The 19,631-nt window shown below is 38.8% G+C and overlaps 3 protein-coding genes across 6 annotated transcripts; 1 reads left to right on the top strand and 2 right to left on the bottom strand.

The window, feature by feature from the left end:
• Positions 1-223: 223 nt before the first annotated feature.
• Positions 224-2,305, bottom strand: LOC116734858 (protein NATD1-like). Its single transcript, XM_032586401.1, has 3 exons — positions 2,098-2,305; positions 1,147-1,265; positions 224-1,077 (listed from the first exon to the last, which is right to left on the bottom strand). Exons 1-3 carry the CDS (start codon positions 2,246-2,248, stop codon positions 958-960), a joined length of 390 nt encoding a protein of 129 aa, XP_032442292.1. The 5' UTR covers positions 2,249-2,305; the 3' UTR covers positions 224-957.
• A 638-nt stretch (positions 2,306-2,943) lies between these two features.
• On the bottom strand, positions 2,944-9,099 carry dhrs7ca (dehydrogenase/reductase (SDR family) member 7Ca). Of its 4 annotated transcripts, XM_032586393.1 has the most exons (9): positions 8,929-9,091; positions 7,945-7,995; positions 7,332-7,403; positions 6,071-6,248; positions 5,882-5,994; positions 4,649-4,859; positions 4,488-4,580; positions 3,675-3,824; positions 2,944-3,601 (listed from the first exon to the last, which is right to left on the bottom strand). In XM_032586393.1, exons 3-9 carry the CDS (start codon positions 7,371-7,373, stop codon positions 3,396-3,398), a joined length of 993 nt encoding a protein of 330 aa, XP_032442284.1. In that variant the 5' UTR covers positions 7,374-7,403; positions 7,945-7,995; positions 8,929-9,091; the 3' UTR covers positions 2,944-3,395. The 4 variants fall into 4 exon arrangements, with proteins under 4 accessions (XP_032442284.1, XP_032442283.1, XP_032442285.1 ...); XM_032586392.1 differs by lacking the exon at positions 7,945-7,995; XM_032586394.1 differs by lacking the exons at positions 7,945-7,995; positions 8,929-9,091 and adding an exon at positions 8,579-8,898.
• Positions 9,100-10,201: 1,102 nt separating this feature from the next.
• LOC116734850 (splicing factor U2AF 65 kDa subunit-like) lies at positions 10,202-18,675 on the top strand. The gene is made up of 11 exons (XM_032586381.1): positions 10,202-10,379; positions 11,669-11,843; positions 11,936-12,039; positions 12,148-12,299; positions 12,376-12,492; positions 13,404-13,542; positions 13,616-13,695; positions 15,721-15,843; positions 16,017-16,103; positions 17,334-17,576; positions 17,963-18,675. The coding sequence occupies exons 1-11, from the start codon at positions 10,268-10,270 to the stop codon at positions 18,092-18,094; spliced, it is 1,464 nt and encodes a 487-aa protein (XP_032442272.1). The 5' UTR covers positions 10,202-10,267; the 3' UTR covers positions 18,095-18,675.
• The last annotated feature ends 956 nt before the right edge of the window (positions 18,676-19,631 follow it).

Here is a 19,631-nt window from a genome sequence, read left to right as displayed (position 1 = left end):
GGGAAGACATGCGGTAAAGGTCGTCGGGACCGGGAGTCGAACCCGCAACGTCCGCGTTGAGGACTAAGGCCTCCAAACGTGGGGCGTGCTAACCCCCTGCGCCACCACAGCACGCCCCATAAAATTTATGCATTTTGAAAAACTGTAAAGGAAACGTTCGGCGTCAGTCATGTGATCAACAGCCGGATGTTACTACTGGAGAAAACGACAAAGAGACAGGAAGTAGCAGGAGGGAGTTTGTTTTAGTTTTTTCACAGCAGCACCGTAAATAAAAAGTTTAGCTTCATTCCAACATGTTGAATCCATCGAGCTCCTGTGTAACATTTCCCCCAAACGCCACAAATGTTTTTATCCAATCTGAAAAGTGTGGAGTGACTTTCTGTTGAGCTGCATTACTTTTAGAAAAACATCCCACAGCATGATGCATCCACCGCCATGTTTCACAGGGTTTGGCTCCTTCTCCCTTTTTACTCATTTCATGACTTCTGGGTTTTATTTAGGGGCATCAGAGTAAAGGAGCTACATGTATTTTTATGTCACACTATTCAAGTTCTTAGTTGTAAATGTTGAAAACAGTAAGTTTATAATTATGCTCTACATTGTGCTGGTTTGTTATATAAAATCAGACCAGAAACTTTTAGTTTAGTTTTATGCGATGTGAAAGCTTTAGTAAGGGGCGGCCATTTTCCTTTACATGAAAAGTGACAACAGCTGCACTTCCTGTTGGTTTTAGCAAATCATTTCTGCCTCTAATAATGAAAATGTGCTTTGATTTTGTGTTTTTAATTAATTTTAATCTTACAAACAAGAATAAATTGTATAAATATTTGAATAAATTAGAAAAGAATTGCAGAGATTTTCTAAATATGCTTCAACACATTACTGGTCCTGAAGAGTTGATTCAGATCTCACTTGAAGTGCAGATTATGAAGTGATTGTTGGAGTAATCGGCTGCAGTCAGGAGATAATGAAGTCTTTATACTGCTGCTGCTCCGGCTGCTCATCAATGTATTTCTTTATGTACCAGCAGGAGACTCGAGCCTTTAGCTTCTCCTCCAGCAGGAAGTCCAGGGCTGCCTGCAAGACAGGAAATCAGAGGAGCCACACTGAAAATCTTCCTGACAGAACCCAGGCTGCAGAGTTTACCTGGGACAGGGCAGCAGCAATGCCTTGGCCTCGAAACGTTTCAGGAACGAATGTGGACATCAGGTCCACCTCCTTCTGCCCGGTGAACCTGTAGCACAGCACGGCGCATTCACTGTCCCCTGGAGAACAGAAACACACACTTCACTGGGTCAGTGTGCAGCAATACTGTCAATAAAAACAGATAAATAATGATTTCATTAAAAAACCCAAACAGATCTGACACTGCAAAAAGAAATTTTACCAGGTAATTTTGGGTTATAGTGCAAATAGAATAGAATAGAAAGTTGAATTCTATTCTATTCTATTCTAAATACCTCAGTGCACTAGAAAAAGGACAAAACTAACTTACTACAAACTTTTCAGCAAGAAATAGGAGCTGGTTTTATGTCAGCAATTGCTTTATATAGATTTTAAAAGTACTAGTTCCACTTATAAAATGTGAAAATATATTAGTGAAATAATCTGCCAGTGAAACTAGTTCTTTTTCATCAATATTATGAAGTTACTGACTTAACCAAGCTTATATTTCTTGCTGGAAAGTTGCTTGTTAGTTTTGTCCCATTTTAAATGTACTAAGATATTTGTACTTAAAACTAGACCAGGAATTCTTGGCTGTGCTTCTTTTGTCCACAAAATGCATTGAAATATCTGCTGTATGCCTCTCATATATCAGCCGAACCATTATTCGGGTTGACCCGGTTAGTTTAACAGACTTTGCTTGGACATAAGTTGTTAAAACAGACGGTAGTTTAAAATTACATAAATCTAAACGTAATTCGGCTGAATTCTATATGAAAAACAACAGATTAAATTTAGCGGCGGGAATAAAAATATGAATGTTTCTATTGGAGATTATTTAATCCATATGTTTCGTGAGGCCCGAAGTGGACCCGGGGCTCTCCTGGTGGATCTACCCCGGCTGTAGGGCCTTCTCTCCGGCTGAGAGTTTACCTTCGCCGCTGCTGCCCGTAGTGACCGTGAAGCGTCGGTTCTGTCGGTCATGTTGGACTTTAAACCGTCCGCTGCAGCTGGAGGAGGCGGTATGGCAGGAAACGACCCGGTGAGTCAGTCCAAAGAGTCTAGAAGTTATTTTTAAAGCCATTTAACGCGGTACAAACACACTGCACATGCGCAGTGTGGTCAAAAGTAGTCGTTCTGCAGTTTGTCCGCCAGAGGGCGCAAACACGCAGAAATCATCGTGATGTACTTTTGACCTCCAAAATATTGTATATTTACAAACTATGACAGATATTTCTATATGTAATATATAAAATATATATTTTATATATTACATAAAGTTCCTGGGGAGAGGGAAGTCTGGGCCTCCCTTCTGAAGCTGCTAACCCCGCGACCCGACCCCAGATAAGCGGAAGAAGATGGATGGATGGATGGATGGATGGATGGATGGATGGATATATAAAATCACACTGAATAAATAGAAACAGTCTGTAATTTAAAAAAATTAAATTCTATATTAATGTGTAACCATGAAATTGAAATAAATGTAACAAGATCTAAAATACTCTTATAAATGTTCACCTTAAATGAAGAAAAAATAGCATGTTTTTATATTTGACTCTAAAGAATAAAATGAATCAAACTCAATACAAACTTAAACATGTTTGAATTAAAATTAGTAATTTAATCTTTATTAAAGTTTTTTATTTTTAATCAAAACAAAATTGACTTAAAAATGAAAGAAAATAAAAACTTTCATTTGTTATGTTTAAAAAAATCTAAAATATGTGTATAGGTATAAAATATTGCTTAAACTAAAACAAGAGGCTTTTGATTTACATTTAGAGATTTATTTAGTTATCTTAAATACATTTGATAAGATTTAATTTTCATCACCTTCATTTATCTTTTGCAATCTGAGAAAGTTGTAACGTATGTTTAGTTTAAATACTTGCAGTGTATATGAATCATGTTTGTACCCAGTCAAGGTAAAAATAGACATAAATGATGGGAACCAGTTGAACCATTTTACACAAAATGCTGAGCAGCATTTTTACATTATTCTTATTTGAGACACCAAACAGTAAAGGCAGTTATTACATCATAATAGCAATAACAAGCTAGAAATTAAAGCAGGAGAACCTCCCCTAAATCAGACCAATGATCAGACCGGATTCTAAACGAGGGTTAATGATGTCAGGATGGAGCAGGTCGTCTCAGAGTGGTAAAACGATTTCATGTCATTTTCAGCCATAAATTGTTAATAACTTTAATTAAAAGGTCGCTGATCTTCACATGTTCTCAGAGGCAGCAGAGTTTTTCACGCCTGCAGCCATCACAGCGAAGAAAACGTTGGGGAAGAACGATCTGGCATAAATGGCCATCTTGGGAAGCGAGGGAGCGATTAGCACTTCTTTCCTCTTGTTGTTCAGCGTCCTGATGATCTCAGCGGCGACCTCGTCTGGAGAAACGCCGCCTGGCTTCCTGCTGAACAGCACTGCAGACACAACACAGACCTTCAGTCTCTAAACCTAAACATGGTTTGGGTTTGAACCTCTGATTTTACTCACAGGGCCACAGCAGGGACGTCGAGGCCGGCGCCGGCGCCGCGGAGCAGCTGATGAAGGTGTGGTTGACGGTGCTGACGGAGACGCCGAACTCCTCCACCTCGGCTCTCAGGCAGTCAAAAAACGCCTGGACTGCATGTTTGGAAGCTGCGTCTGGAAAAAAACCTCGAATCAAAACCTCCGACCAAAACTGGCAGGTTTTCATGAAGCAAACTTTAACTAGGACATAACCGGATTCCCATGCAAACCCGCGACACCTACGTCTCTAAAAAAGTCTCTTTTGAAACTGAAGCTTTTTGAATAATTTTAACATTTCCACCTTTAATATGAATTTATTCTGTATTATTCAGCTGAAAAAACAAAACAAGTGAATCTATTAGAAGAGAAAAGTCAATAAGTCAATCCAACGTTCTGATGTTGGACCACCAGTTTGTTCTGGACTCTGTCTTCTAAGGAATAGTTTATTTTAACGCATTCTTATAATGTAATGTTGGGGGAAAAATCACTCATCTTCCACACTGACAAAGCAGAGCATGATGCTGCCACCACCGTGTTTCGTCATGTTCTGTTGGTGTTGCTTTTTCTACACCAAACCTTGAAAATTGTGACTAATTTGAATAACAGCGTTATTAATTAAGATAAGGTTGGAAACAATCTGAAACTTTATGAGGAGCTGCTACAATGAATATGATTTTCATAACTGATTATGATGTTGGAACCGGTGAGAAACAGCTTTATGTTTTTACACTAGCTGGCTCGTCTTTGTGAATGCCTTATGAAGTAACACTCTGAGTTAATCTTTTATTTCCAACTCACACGCGGTGCGGAAAGGCACGGCGATTTTCCCCTGGATGCTGTTGACCAGCAGCAGGTGACCGCTCCTCCTGGAGACCATGGAGGGCAGCACACCTGAAACAGACGTCACATCGTCATAGAAACAAAATAAAAATCAAGTTAAACATCTTCCAGTCAGCTACCTTTAGCCAAAGTGATGGGTCCAAAGTAGTTGTTGTCCATGAGGAGCTTGTCCGTCTCCAGAGACAGACTCTGCGCCGGAGCCTTGACCTTCATGCTGCTGTTGAAGATGAGGATGTCCAAGCAGCCGTAGCAGTCCAGAACCTCAGCCACCGCCGCCGCCATGCTGTCCATGTCTCCAAAGTCCAGCAGCACGAGCTTTGGAGGGAAAGTCTGAGGACGAGGACACAACTCAGTGGTTAGTTTCATGAGCTAAAAAATTCACAATTCAGCTCTTTTTCTGAGGTCCAGAAAAAATACCTCTACAACCGTTTCTCTGTAGATGAATTGTTTTAAGTTAAATGTTGCACTTTATTGTGTATTCACTGAATGTTAGAGTCCACTGACACACAGACTCAAAACTTTACTAACACAATAATATCTGCAGGACTGTCAAACTTAGAAACATTTAGAGAACCTGAAAACAATAAAAGCAGATCAAATCTGACGTCTTCCTGTGCATTACTGTGGGAGGCCACCAGAGGGCGCTGCGGGCTTTAAAAAACTGAATGGAAAGCGAGAAGAAAAAAAATCTAATAATATTTTATCATAAAATGTAATTTGTTTACGAATAATTACTAAAAATATTGGATAAGATAATTGTTTAAAATGTTATGTCTAACTGGACATACATTAACCAGTGAAGGAGAGATATACTGTAGCAGGTTGTAGCTACGGAGGCTAATTTCCACCTGTAGTCCCCAAAACATACAGTGAGATTAAAATTCAACATGTAACAATGCAAACATAAGGACAAATAAAAGTAATCACCAATAAAACAAATAAAACAGTCATCTGAACATACAAAGACTACAGGGTAAATACTGACAGTTATTTTTAGCACATTTTATGCGAACAATCTTGATTAGAAAGAAGAAACAAATTTATCAAGCTGCTTTGCTAGCTTAGCGCAAAATGGGAAAGTTTCTGTCCAGAAAAAGAGGAAAACTACTGCAAACCTCTCCAAGACCTGGATGATTAAAATCAGAAGTTATGAGGCAGAAATTATGCTAAATGAATGTAAAAGAAAATGATTGAATAGTGAATAAAAATTAGAAAAAGCATTTACAAGTTTATTTTGTAACTTTCTGTGTCGGTTTCCGTCCAGAAGCTAATGCTATCTGCAGTTTGAGAATCGCTGCTTTACACCATTTATTAATATTTTTCCTTTCTTGTTTCTTGCTGATTCTACTTACTGCTGTAGGATCTGAAGCGTTTTCCAGTCCATCTGCAAGTTCTTCCAGCTTCTCCCAGCTTTTCCCACAGAGGATCAGCCTGGCTCCTCCTCTGTGGAAAACACCTGCGCACTCTTTGCACCAGAAACAGAAAAAACTGGAACATTTAAGCCAGTCTTCAAAGACGGGAATGTTTTATGTCTGCCTTACCTTTTCCCAGCCCAGATAAAGCGTCCGTTATTACCACCACCTTATTCCGTACGGATGTTTTAGACAGCAGACTGATTATGGCGCCATAGAGGTAAAAAAATCCAGCGGTTAGCACCACAACGCAGGGAACCACCAGGATGGTGGTGGTCCATGTAGGGTCCATCTCTGGAGGGCTGTCCTGGAACATTATTTCATTTTACATTAGATATCCAACAGCCATGTTGACAATAAAGTCGATGAAGACGCTCAAGCAAAAATATGAAAGAAAAGTTCCCAATATTTTCAGACAACATGCTTATCGATGCTTGTGCTAAGCTACAATGGTTATTTTAGTTTAGCATAAAATAAATGACATCGAGGAGAAAAGTTAACATAAACGCCAATTTCAAACCAAAACACTTCTGTACTTAAATGAACATATTTCATTAGTTTTTATTTTTATTTTTACAGAATTCACTGAAATAATTTTTTGGAACTAGCGGGCAGTTGTCACCGCTGTCAGCTAGTTAGCCTAGCTAATGATTGTAGCTAGGCTAGTTAGCCTAGCTAACTAGCTACAATTAAAGAGATGCTTATTCTCAAACACTCAAATCAACATTGAACCACAAACTTTCAAGCTCACTTTTAAAAAAACTTCAATTATGTATATTTACACTCTTTTTTTACTCTGCACTTTTTTAAAAATCAACAAATGTATATCGTATCAACTAGCTCCTACTTAGCTTAGCAAAATTAAAATCAAATCTGAAATGGAGCACTTCAAAATTCTGTTGTTTTGTGAATGTTACTGAAAGTGTAGAAGGAATTTATGTCTCATATCTGCTTGTATACTAAATACTGAGCAGAAAGACAAAAATGTGCAGATTTCAAAGTATTTCAAAAATACACTTTGAATTAAAGCAAATAATGTTTGCAAACCACCATTATTTACATTATACAGTCATGGCAGAAAATATAAAGTAACTACACTCTGTTCAGTGGTTCTCCATATCTGTTGGGTTTTATCCACTTCAAGTTAGATTTAAATAATTGAAGATTTTAGGAAAACAGGTATGAAAAACCCCAGAACTAAAAGTGAGTGTACTTTTTTATTCCCATGAATGTCATGAAAGGTCGTTGTAAATAATTGTTATATTATGTGTAAGCATGTGAGCGAATTTTAAATGAAAGATGATTCTGATTTCAGTAGAAACATGGGATGAGATGGATGTTAAAATTGATTTAGTTTCTGCTGAATAGATTCTCATTCCAGTCGTCTCACCGTCTCTGACACATTGGAACTCATCTCACCCTCTACTATCATTTTTCTATGTAACTATGAGCTCTTAAGGTTCTGAAACAAAGACAGAAAACACAATTTAAACACGATGAAAATGAAAATACTGGCTGTATACAGAAAAATAATTATTTGTATAATATAAAACATCTATAGTACGTAGATGTAAATCATTAGTACCAATAACTTAGACCTTTTTAAGGTAAAATCTTGAATTTTTACCTAAAATTGATTGCAAAGAAGCCACTTTGAAGGCAAATACTTTATAAAAGATATTTTCTAAAATGATTGTATGTTGGTCATGTTGTCATGTTGCAGCAACAGACTTTATTTTCTTTTCTTGCAATTTTATAATTTAAAAAACACCAAAAGCACAGAACTATTAAGTTGTTTTAAAAGTGAAACACGACTTTTAGTCCATCTGTGTTTCATTTAACCTCCAGCTGTTCTGTGAAGCTTCAGCTGTTTTTAGAAAAATAATAATCAACAAACAGCATCATGAAGCCCTTATAAGTTATAACATTTCATTTGAAAAATAATTCAAATCCAAAAATACTTTATTTATCCCAAAGAGAAATTAAATGTTGTTTTATCTCACATGAATTTCTTTAAATAATGCAGATGCTGATGGCTGAGTGCATTATCACATCTGCAAAAATACAATAAAACAAACAGAAAAAAGTTGTTTAGTTCACTGCAAAAACATAAAATCTTACCAAGTAGCTAAATCTATTTTTAGAGCAAATTTCTTATCAGACTTAAATTAAGACAAATTAACTTACAAGGTTTCCTGCAAGACAAAGCAGCTTGTTTTAAGTCAATAATTCCTAAATGTTGATGAAAAAGTTTTAGTTCCACCAGCAGATTATTTCACTTAAAGCAAGACATTTTCCTCAGTGAAACTAGAACTTTTTTAAAATCAATATTAAGGAATTACTTGCTTAAATCAAGCTGCTCTTGCTGAAAATGTACTTATAAATTAGTTTTGCCAAGTAAGATATTTGTACTAAAAACTAGACGAAGATACTTGGTAAGATTTTGTGTCTTTCAGTGTTTGAAAAAAGACACAAACACTGAAACATACTGCCACAGTGAAACAAATAAAATGATTAATATAAGTGCTCAGAGACACAGGACGGCTGGAAACTGTTCAAATACGACCAAACACTGAAAACTATTCCTGGATCTGAGGGCGACGCAGCTGCAGGCCGGAGTCCCAGAGCCCATCTCACCTGGAAGTGTTGTTCCAGTTTCTCTCATCTAACATGATAAAACCAACATGCAACATGAAGCATCCAGCTGGAAACATGAAAATAACCTTTTGACTTGGAGCTATGCTGCCGAGCTCCAGTCGTTTATCCAAGTTAAGCTCTCGCTATATAAAGCAGAACTAAAATAGATGCTGAACTTTTCAACGTCACTGAATCCTTCAACAGCTTGATTAGGAGGAAAGAAAGGAGTTTATCTTCTACTCTGCTTTGTCTTTCTATATTCCTTACATTTCAGGCACATTAAAGAGTTTAAATTACGAGTAAGAGAGAGAGAGTGATCTAGCCAAAGGAGTAATGAGGCTCCCACTCACTGTATCCCAGTCGACTGCAGGTTGTCGGTTTTGATTCGCCTCCTGAGGAGCTGGAGCCTCACGCCTCAGCACGGCTCCTCCAGCACGACAACTGGCCGGCCCTCCAGAGCAATACTTTGGGATTTGAGCTCTTTTAATAGCCGCACAGCTGACTGGTTTGTTCTCCCTGCGTTGTCAACAAGGTATGTATGGAGTGACACGGCGATTCCACCAGCTGCAAAACCAGACCGCTGTTCTCAATCTGAGATCAACATCTTCCTGTTAAATGATCATCAACTGTAGATAAACATTCATTTAGTAATCGATTATTCTATTGGTTAATCAGATAAACATTTTTTTGGCACATTCTGCAGATTTTTCATTTAATTTTATACAATGTCAGAAATACATAACAGAATGCAAATAATTATATTCATTTCAAATAAGAAAATAATCATCTAATTGCCTAAAATACAATAACAGCGTTCCTGTTCAGTAAAATGTAGCACTGATCCGGTGAACAATTTTTATTATATTAAATTAATCTAAAAGATCCTAAATATAAGTTGTTGCTTTTTTCATAATTTGAACCAAGTGAAGCTAAAACTATTTCACCAGTTCTGGGCAGAGCAAATTTACAAAGAAGGTAGTTCTTCACCATAAATTCAAAATGTAAATATATATATATAGTTACAGTTTTGGTTTTAGATATGCCTTGGCAACTGGAATAAACACCAAAATTCTGCAGGAAGACGACAATAAAAGCATGTAAATATAAAGATATAATATCATGTAATGTCTGTGGTAAAATCTAAATTTTTGTGCAGAGTGATAAAGTCCCACTGAGGACCGATTGGATTGTGTTGAAACTCAAAAGTGAATTTACTCTCTTGTTGGAGACTTCACAGATTATTAAAACTTTACCAACTCTGGCCCATATTCTAAAACCGGTTAGAAAATTAGTTTGCAAATGAATTAAAGTTCTTAACTTTCAATAAGTAATTTAAAGACCCGACTAGCCACCATTAGCAATACATGATAATAGCTGTGTATTTTTCAGTATTTAAGATATGAAACATTAAAAGATATCATAAATAGATGTACAACACTGTGTGTGCCACTGTAAATGAGATGCAATTTATATACAATATTTCCCACTGCGAGCTTTCATATTTTTCCGACTTGGAACAGCTTCCAGCTTCAGAGAACAAATGCGATGCGCCATCTTGTTTTTCTACCAGAAATAGGAAGGTTCGAAGCTTTTATTGTGAAGGTCTGACCGGATGTACTTTGTTCTTATTTATCTCTGCACAGAGGAGTCCTCGGCTTCTCTGCGCTGATACAGCAGCGGACAGTTTGTATGTATTTTCTCTCTCTGTCGTCTCAGAGCATTTTCTCTCCGCAGCAGCTTTTTGTCGACATAATGTCAGATTTCGAGGAGTTTGAGAAACAACTGAGCGAGAACCGACAAGGTTAGTTTATTTATTTATATTTTTAAATTTCTTCCGTCGGCATTTTCTGTCTGTCCCGGTTTTTAAGGCACAAGCTAGCGACGTTACGGCTGCGCGTGCCGTTAGCTCGCTGATTTTTATGAATGAATAAACCGGCGTGACGACAACTTTATGTTTCTGCGGCTCGGATGGTTCACTGCGTGTCCCGGCAGTGATGAGGCTCAGCTCGGCTTCATGTCACAGACCGCATCCATCATTTACAGGCTGCCAGCTCACCTGTGGGGGAAAGAGGCAGGAACATCCTCCTATTTTAATATTTATTATTAAATTTAAAAAAAAGCTAGATTTCTTTTAGTTGGCAGCAGCTGTCAGAAGTCCACATCCACTCATATGCAAAATGTCAAATTATTTTATTTTTTATTGATTATGTATGAAGGGTTTTTCAACCAGCATGGAAGGATTGTACAACAAACTGTAACAGTTTTTATTAAACAAGAATAGATTGTTGGCTCATTATTTTAATCCACATATGATGGCAATTATTCATTCATATAAATATTTAATTAGCAGGTTTCTGGATGTACTTTTCCAGAGTTGGTTAGAGTAGAAATAAATGTACTCAAGTAACAGTAAAAAATAGTTATCCAAGAAATTACTCCAATAAGAGCAAATATTAAGTCAAAAGTCTTCTTAAGTACTGAGTAATAGATCATAAAATCTGATTTAATGTTTAACCATGTTAAAATATTAAGTTAGATGGAGATTCTGGTATTTTAAGGACTAAAAAAATAAAATAACATAATTCTAAATTAAATTCAGGCAGAAGAAATGCTTTTTCTACATCAAATTTATTAAATAATATATTACCTATTGTAATGTAAAGTATTTCTAATCTTTATATATATTATTTACTCTATCTTACTACAAAAGAAAAAAACAAAGCTTTTGTAAAAAATGGGAGGTCTCACTCAAGCCTGTTTATATTTATAAAGTTTCTCAAAGTGGGTTGAGTAGGAAGAAATTTGACTTAAGAGCAGCAATAGGTCATAATAATGCTACTAAAGTAAAAGTAAAAGGTAGTAAAACCACTATAAGTATGTTTGTTTTAAAAGTACTACTCAGGTAAATGTACTTAGTTACCTCCCACCTCTGGTTCAATCCTGACAAACTATATTTTGCGACTTTTCAGGCAGAATAATTGTATCGGCTAAAATTGGAATCAGCAGTTTGGATTTTTAAAGATCGGTCAGGAAACTGCAGCCCTGATTTCTGTTTTGTTGTGTTTAATGGAGGAGGTTCTCTGTCCACAGAGAGGGAGAGGGAGCGGCACAGGAAGCGGAGTCGCAGCGGGTCTGCAGGCCGCGGCGACAAGCATCGCAGCTGGAGCAAAGACCGAGGGAGCCGCAGCCGGGAGAAGAGGAGCCGCAGTCGGGACCGGAAGAGCCGGGACCGCCGCAGCTCCTCCAGGGAGCACAAGAAGCACAGGTCAGGCTCCTCCCTCACCAAGAGGAAAACAAACCGATCCTGGACACCAGCTGTTACCAACACCGGTTTATGTGGTGATTCTCTCCGTCTAGCCGCTCACCGAGGAGAACGAGAAAGAAAAAGACGTGTAAATACTGGGATGTTCCTCCTCCGGGCTTTGAGCACATCACACCGATGCAATACAAAGCTATGCAAGGTGACCGTACCCTTCCCTCCGTAACTCGGTGACAGTTCTTTTAGCGTTTGATTGTCTGTTTCATCTGCTGCATCGTCTCACGTCTGTCCAACGCCGTCTCTCCCTCAGCGGCGGGTCAGATCCCGACCATAGCTCTGCTGGCTACCGCCGCCACCACCGGAGTGGCTGCCGCGCCCGCGCAAGTTCCCATCGTCGGCAGTCAGATGACGAGACAAGCCAGGCGGCTGTACGTCGGGAACATCCCGTTTGGCGTGACGGAGGTGAAGGCTGCACCACGCTGCGCCGTTCCTTAGTCCTGCATCGTTTTTCATCTCGTTTTGTGATTCTGCTGCTCAGGAGTCGATGGCAGAGTTCTTCAACGCTCAGATGCGTCTGGCAGGCCTCTCACAGGCGCCCAGCAACCCGGTTCTGGCCGTCCAGATCAATCAGGACAAAAACTTTGCTTTCCTCGAGGTCAGCCTTAAAGATTCCAGTCAGTCTTTTGTAAAGCTTTGATTTTCCTACAATAATTTTTACTGATTTTCATTTTTCTTTAAGAAATATCACATAGAAAATCTTCCCTCATTAATAATTCATATTACTTTCTGCAAGACTTTGTAATAAACATTTAGAGTGTATTTGGTGGAAACACGACAGGTGCAAACACACAAATGATGCAGCTTCAAAACACACAAAAAACAAATGCAACAGAAAAACGCTGCAACCACAGCAAGTGGAAGCATATAAAATGGAAAAAGCAAAAACAAAAAAACCCATCAAATATGAAATGCTGCAAACTCGCTGCACAAAATGGAAGTCCTCCAGACCACTAGGGGGAGTCAACCTACAAATCATCTATGACCAGACCCTCAGTAAAGACGGGATGTCTAGAAGAAAGATGGAGGAAGAAAGGAAAAGCTGCCTTATATTTCATGTCTTATAATATTATAGAGCAGCAGCGTATTATCTACTCCAGACTCCCCCTAGTGGTCTGGAGGACTTCAGTTCTGTTCAGCAAGTTGGACACACTTTTTGATTTTCCTTACCATTTGCAGTATTTTGTCGTTTCCTTCCTGTGGTTATAGCTTTTTTAAAGTTTTGAAGCATTATTCTGCTGCATCTTTTTGTGTGTTTTTTGGGGGATTTATGAAATCCTGAAATTTAAAATTAGAATATTACATCAGACCAATAAAAAAAATTAAAAAACATCCATTTGATGAAAACTATGTTTAATATCTTCTTAAAAGTTGTTTTTAAAATCTACTTTTAATTATTGGAAACAAGACTCATTGGAACGTACTGAATATAATTTATTAACAGAATTTATTAAATAGTATAAACGTCCTGATGCCAGTTTCTGTCCCGTCTCTGTTTGTCTCCTGTAGTTCCGGTCGGTGGACGAGACGACGCAGGCCATGGCCTTTGACGGGATCATCTTCCAGGGTCAGTCGCTGAAGATCCGACGGCCTCATGACTATCGGCCGTTACCTGGAATCTCGGAGCAGCCGGCCTTCCATGTCCCAGGTGTCCGCCTCTCTGCTGCCGCCGCCCCGCTCTGCTGGGCGCTCTCTAACTCTCCTGTCCTCCCGATGCGTAGGCGTCGTCTCCACAGTCGTTCCTGACTCGCCTCATAAACTTTTCATCGGAGGCCTTCCTAATTACCTTAACGACGACCAGGTATTTACCGACGGCAGTCTGCACAGCTTCTCTTGTTTTCCTCTCTTTTCTCTCTCACGCTGAGCTTTTAGTCGCTCTCAATCAGGCATTAATGGCCGCCGAGGCTTCCTGTAGAAACATGGCACCTTTAATAAGGATAATAATGTAGGAATCTGACTGCAATAATGTCAAATATTTTGTGGTAGCTCCAACATGATCTACATTCTTGATGTAAAAGAGTCCTAATAATAATCTAATGTTAAGCAAAATGACTTAGGAAAGGTAAGTAAATTTTAGCTTTATTATTTATAAGCATCATTTATTTCTTCTCAAAGAAAAAGTCCACCTTAATAAAATATAAGCCGAGCTTTTTATCAGGTAGTTGAAATTTGCCCTTCTAGATTTTTTCAATTGTTTGGTGTTTTTCTGCGTTTAGGTCGACATTGTGTCTGCTCCTTTGGATGGAACAGAAATTTGATAGTTTTATCTGCAGTCAGAGATGTTTATCAGATATTAAAAAGTGAAACGTCTGCAGTCTGTGAGAGTTTCTAGTCCAGATGTAAGGTATGAAGCAGGTCTAACATTCATGACCAGGTTCTGTAAAATGAGTTTTCATCTCCAACCATGAAGCCTCTGAACTGATGCCAGCTGACGAGGACGACTGGCTGAAACGCTGAAACTTCCCTGAATGATTCCAGAAACGCCTCCAGCTGCAGGAAAACTGAGTTTACTTTTCTTTTGAGTCAGACGTTGTTCAGATGTAGCCGCTACTCTTTGCTCATGCAGCCTGATGTCTGTTATTCTCTTTTTCCTCTTTATTTCCTGAATAATTTCAGTCACTTGCTCTGCGTTGATACTCACAGCTCTTTCATTTTTGTCCCCCCACTTTGTCCCCAGCTAGGGGCCAGTAAGATCGTTAAGTCTGCGCTCATAATTTGTTCAGTAGTACTCATCCACCGCTGCCATGCCAACATGTAACTCAAGGCAAGTAAGAATCTCTGGCCCACACTCGGATCCGCAGCGAGCCACCAGGCTCTCTCTTTCCCATCATGCCTTTGGAGCGCTTAGGATCTGGTTATCTGGGGGGAAACACAGCAGCTCATTAAGACATAGTGGTGATAATTAGCAGTGGGGGGGCTGAGGGGTTTCTGTAAAGGTAAGCTTTGATTGGATGGTTTGTTTATTTAGCTTTAAAAAGTCTGGACTAGTTATTAAAATATTAACTACTTACATTACGCAAACAAACTTCATTTTATTTGGGTTTTAGGTGAAGAACCAACACAGTGTCTGGTGCTTAGAGAAGAGGAAGGGATTCAGTGTTTTTCTGAAAAGTGTGGCATGCATTTGGATTCAGGGAGCTGCACTCCAGGGTCACTAATTTAGGGCTGAAAACTAACATATTATTTCCCTAAACCTGGAATCTGCAGCCTCTATAAAGCGAAGAGTCCAGATGAACAAAACTTATTTAGAGCCAGAGATATTAAATAACCTTTTATGAAAAAATAACATGAATATCTACTGTAGGAAATGTTTGTTTTATTTCTGTGTTTAGATTTTAAAACAAAGAACAGCATAAAACATTAACAAACAGAGGATTGATACATTTTCTTCTTTGGGACGTTTCAATAAAAGTTCATGCTTAGTTTATTGTGGAGGAGAAAAAAATGTAATCTATTTTTTTGGTCATTTTAGTTTTTAAAAAAGAAATAGATAATTTTTAGAGGTCTAGATCAAAGAATATTCATGTGTTAGAATGGCCTAGTCAAAGTCCAGACCTGAATCCAACTGAGAAACTGTGTCAGGACTTTAAATTGACGTCCACAGATGCTCTCCATGCAGTCTGAGCACTGTGCATGCCGCACCTTTCAGTTCAGGGGGGTGGATGCTTTTCCATGTCAGTGATGAGGGATGAAGATGCAGCGTCGCAGTGATGCAGCGTCGCAGTGTTGCAGCGTTGCAGCCATGCAGTGCTGCAGCGCTGCAGCGTTGCACCCTGGCGTTCAGAGGGATTTCTGCTCTTAGTGCGACTCTGGCTGCTGTTTGCAGGTGAAGGAGCTGCTGACGTCGTTCGGGCCGCTCAAAGCCTTCAACCTGGTGAAGGACAGCGCCACATCGCTGTCCAAAGGTTACGCCTTCTGCGAATACGTCGACATCAGCGCCACCGACCAGGTAAACGCTCTCCTGCATCCAACCGCTTCAGCAGGCGGTTGGATCAATCAGTCAACCAATCAAATTTTATTTGTATAGCACATTTCAGCACCAAGGCATTTCAAAGTGCTTTACATCGTATCAAACACAGAAACACAGATGCGTCGGTTGAAGCTGTGCTTGTTTTTGTTCAGGCGGTCGCCGGACTCAACGGGATGCAGCTGGGCGACAAAAAGCTCATCGTCCAGAGGGCCAGTGTGGGCGCCAAAAACGCTAATCCTGTGAGTTTGAGATGCGACGTATGACTCAAAAATGAGCCAAATATGAATTAGGTCAGGGGTTTTCACAATGTGGGAGAACTACAACTTTAAATTAGCAAATCTTTTCATTATGTCTCTGTTATGTGTAACATTAGGATTAATAATAATTACATCTGGACTTGGGTTTTGCAATGGGATGTTGACAGAAAACTAGATTTGTTGTAGGAGCTTGTGGAGAATAAACAGGCAAAATGATAAATTTGCTCTTAAGTGCCAAAAATGTGTTGAATAAGTAAAATATCAAATAAATACACAAAGACAAAATTATGCCAACAACATAATTTAAGCAATCAGTTTGATCCTCCTGCCCCTTTAAAACTTATTTTAATGTAAGTTTTTAATTTACATTTAAAACTTAATGCAAATGAGATTTTAAACTAATTACAAATTACTTTGTTCAATAATTGATTAATCACGTGTTATGCAACAAACAAAAAGCTATTCCTCAAAATTTAATTCAGTACTCTGTTAGCATAAAGTGAAAATAAGCTCAGGCATCACAGTCACTTCACTGAGAATATTAACATTAACATGTCAAAATATGTAAAAAAAATACCATGAAATAAATAAATGGGTCAATGGCAGCTTAGCTGAATTGTTAAGAACCTTTAAGACATTAGACAAAAATAACCCACAGGGGCTATTTGAAGATCCTTAATAGTTTCATAGATAAACTTATCAAAAATAATTAAAGTTCATTATGAAGTTCTGTTCTGCAAACACAGAAGTGGTAAAAGAGACAAAAAAAATTCTAGTGGTAAATTTAACAACCATGAACAAAACGATCCAAACGAGCTGAATGTCAGTTTCATAACTTATAAGTTTTCTTCTTCTTTGTTTTTATGGCGACTGGTGCATTACCGCCACCTACTGACCTGGAGATAAAGAGGAAAAAATAAATTAATAATTCTTTGAAATCAACACAATAATTGAACTTTGTATTAATAAACTAAATTTCAGTAAGTTTTTTAATTTAATAAGCTCCAAGTAGTGACTGCAGGAGTAATTCACTTTTACAACAGCGCCCCCGGTGGCTGGATGAATGATTACACATAAAGTTGGTTAAAAGTTAGTTTTTCTGGTTCATGTTTTTTCTTTGTGTCACGCCCCACCTGAAGAGCTCTGGTGCCCCTCATTGGTTCGCGCCCCTCACTTTGAAAAGCCCTGTGTTAGCTCGTTGTCCGTCTGCAGACCTCCATCATCGAGACGCCGGTGACGCTGCAGGTGCCGGGGCTGCAGCGGCTGCAGAACTCCAGCCTGCCCACTGAGGTGCTGTGCCTCCTTAACATGGTGATGCCAGAGGAGCTGGTGGACGACGATGACTACGAGGAGATCCTGGAGGACATCCGCGAGGAGTGCTGCAAGTACGGCAACGTCCGCTCCATCGAGATCCCCCGGCCCGTCGACGGCGTGGAAGTCCCCGGCTGTGGAAAGGTTCGCTCTGAGACTCTTGGACCGGTTGAAGTCGCATGTAGAAAAGATTAAGCTTTTACAAACAGGCACACCTGAGCTGAAGTATTACTTGGCTCTTTGCTGCCGTCTTGTGGGTTAATGTGGAAAAACTTCTACTACTTCAACTTCCAAGCCATGTTTCCCTCAGCGTCTTTTATTCACATTTTGAAGAATCGCGTCAGAAACGATGAATGGAAAATCAGATTTCCTAATTAGTTTCTTTTAAACATTTTAAAAGTTTGCTCAAATTTTTCAACTAGATGGAAACATGACCGCTAGCATGTATTTAACAGCTGCATGGTTTGTATGAGAACAGGTAGTTGCGTAACGGGTCGGTTCTGATCCATTCCTCTGCTCCTTTCCTCCAGATCTTTGTAGAGTACGTTTCTCCTGCAGACTGTCAGAAAGCCATGCAGGCCCTGACCGGCCGTAAGTTTGCTAACCGAGTGGTGGTGACCAAATACTACGACCCGGACATGTACCACCGACACGAGTTCTGATCCACCGACCGACACGAGTTCTGATCCACCAGACCGCTGGTCGGCCCGCTTCCTGTTCCTCCTCTGGAGGGAAGCTGGAAAACCGTCACTGTGTCATCGTCCTCTAAACCCGGAGCGCCACAGAGTCCAGAACCTCAGATTAATTCATCCGGATTAAACACAGCCTGGCGTTTCCATGGAATCTGGATCAATCTGGGATTACAGTCAGGAAAGTTTTAGGTCTGGAAAACAAAATCTGAAAAACTTTGGAAATTATATTTTTCAGTACATTTTCCATTCTGTCTTTCCTTCATTGTGTCCATTATTTCTCATTTCCTTACTCACATCCTTCATTCCTTCACAATTTTCTTCCTTCCTTCCTTTTTTCCATCCGTCCATCCTGACCATTCTAGAAATATCTACCATGAAAAAATGGTGAACTTTTGTATTTATATTGTAAATCTGGATAAAAATGAGAATTCTGGGAATTTGATCCTGGAAAAGTCCTGCTGATGATGATGATGATCATGATGATGATGATCATGGTGATGATGATGATCATGATGGTGATGATGACGATGATCATGGTGATGATGATGATGATCATGGTGATGATGATGATGATCATGATGGTGATGATGATCATGACGATGATGATGATGATGATCATGTTGATGATGATGATGATCATGGTGATGATGATGATGATCATGATGATGATGATCATGGTGATGATGATCATGGTGATGATGATGATGATCATGATGGTGATGAAGAGGAAATCCTGAGTCGTGTTTGCGGAGCAGCGAGACAGAGAGGCGTATTCAATCCAAACTCGAACTGCCTGAGCGTCGCTGAGGAAGAACAAACTTTTCTTCGGTCCAGATTTTCCTCCAGAGCACAAACATTTATTTATTTATTCTACATTTAAAAACCCATCATGAAATGTTGCTGCAGAGAAATATTTATTGAATTTATACACTAAATATATCCTGCTTTTTGCCCTATATATTATTATTCCTTTGAACCTCTACTGTGCAGGTTTGCTGCTAAAGTAAATTATGTAAATATGAAACATTAATTTGGAAATAAAAGCACAAACGTCAAGCTGCTCCAGTTACCCAAATGGAAACTTGACCGTTTGCTAAACCTTTTTTATTTAAAATCTATAAAAATAAATGTTTAAGTTAGGGTTCTTACCCTCATGAAATAATATATTTACATGTATTTAATTATATTTTATTATTTTATAAGTCACATCTGACCTTTAGTGGATCCACAGACCGTGTATTTTTAGCTGCCACCAGTAGGAGGCACTAGAGCACATAAAGAGCGAAGGCTTATCAAATGGTCAATTTTAATAGTGTATTGAACAATTTTTCCAAAATTTTTAAACAGTAAAGCACTTTAAAAACAGTTAAACACATGTTTAGAGTAGCACCTTTCTAGATTTGTAGAAGATGCACCGAATAATTCACAGGTTACTGTTTTATTGCTGTTGCATCCTGAAATGATTTTAGTATATTTAAAATATTCTGCTTTGAAATAAAAGACACCT

Source organism: Xiphophorus hellerii, chromosome 16 (genome assembly GCF_003331165.1).
Source record: "Xiphophorus hellerii strain 12219 chromosome 16, Xiphophorus_hellerii-4.1, whole genome shotgun sequence".
Classification (NCBI taxonomy): Eukaryota; Metazoa; Chordata; class Actinopteri; order Cyprinodontiformes; family Poeciliidae; genus Xiphophorus; species Xiphophorus hellerii.
The sequence above is the reverse complement of the archived record's forward strand: the minus strand, read 5'-3'. Positions and strand labels throughout refer to the sequence as shown.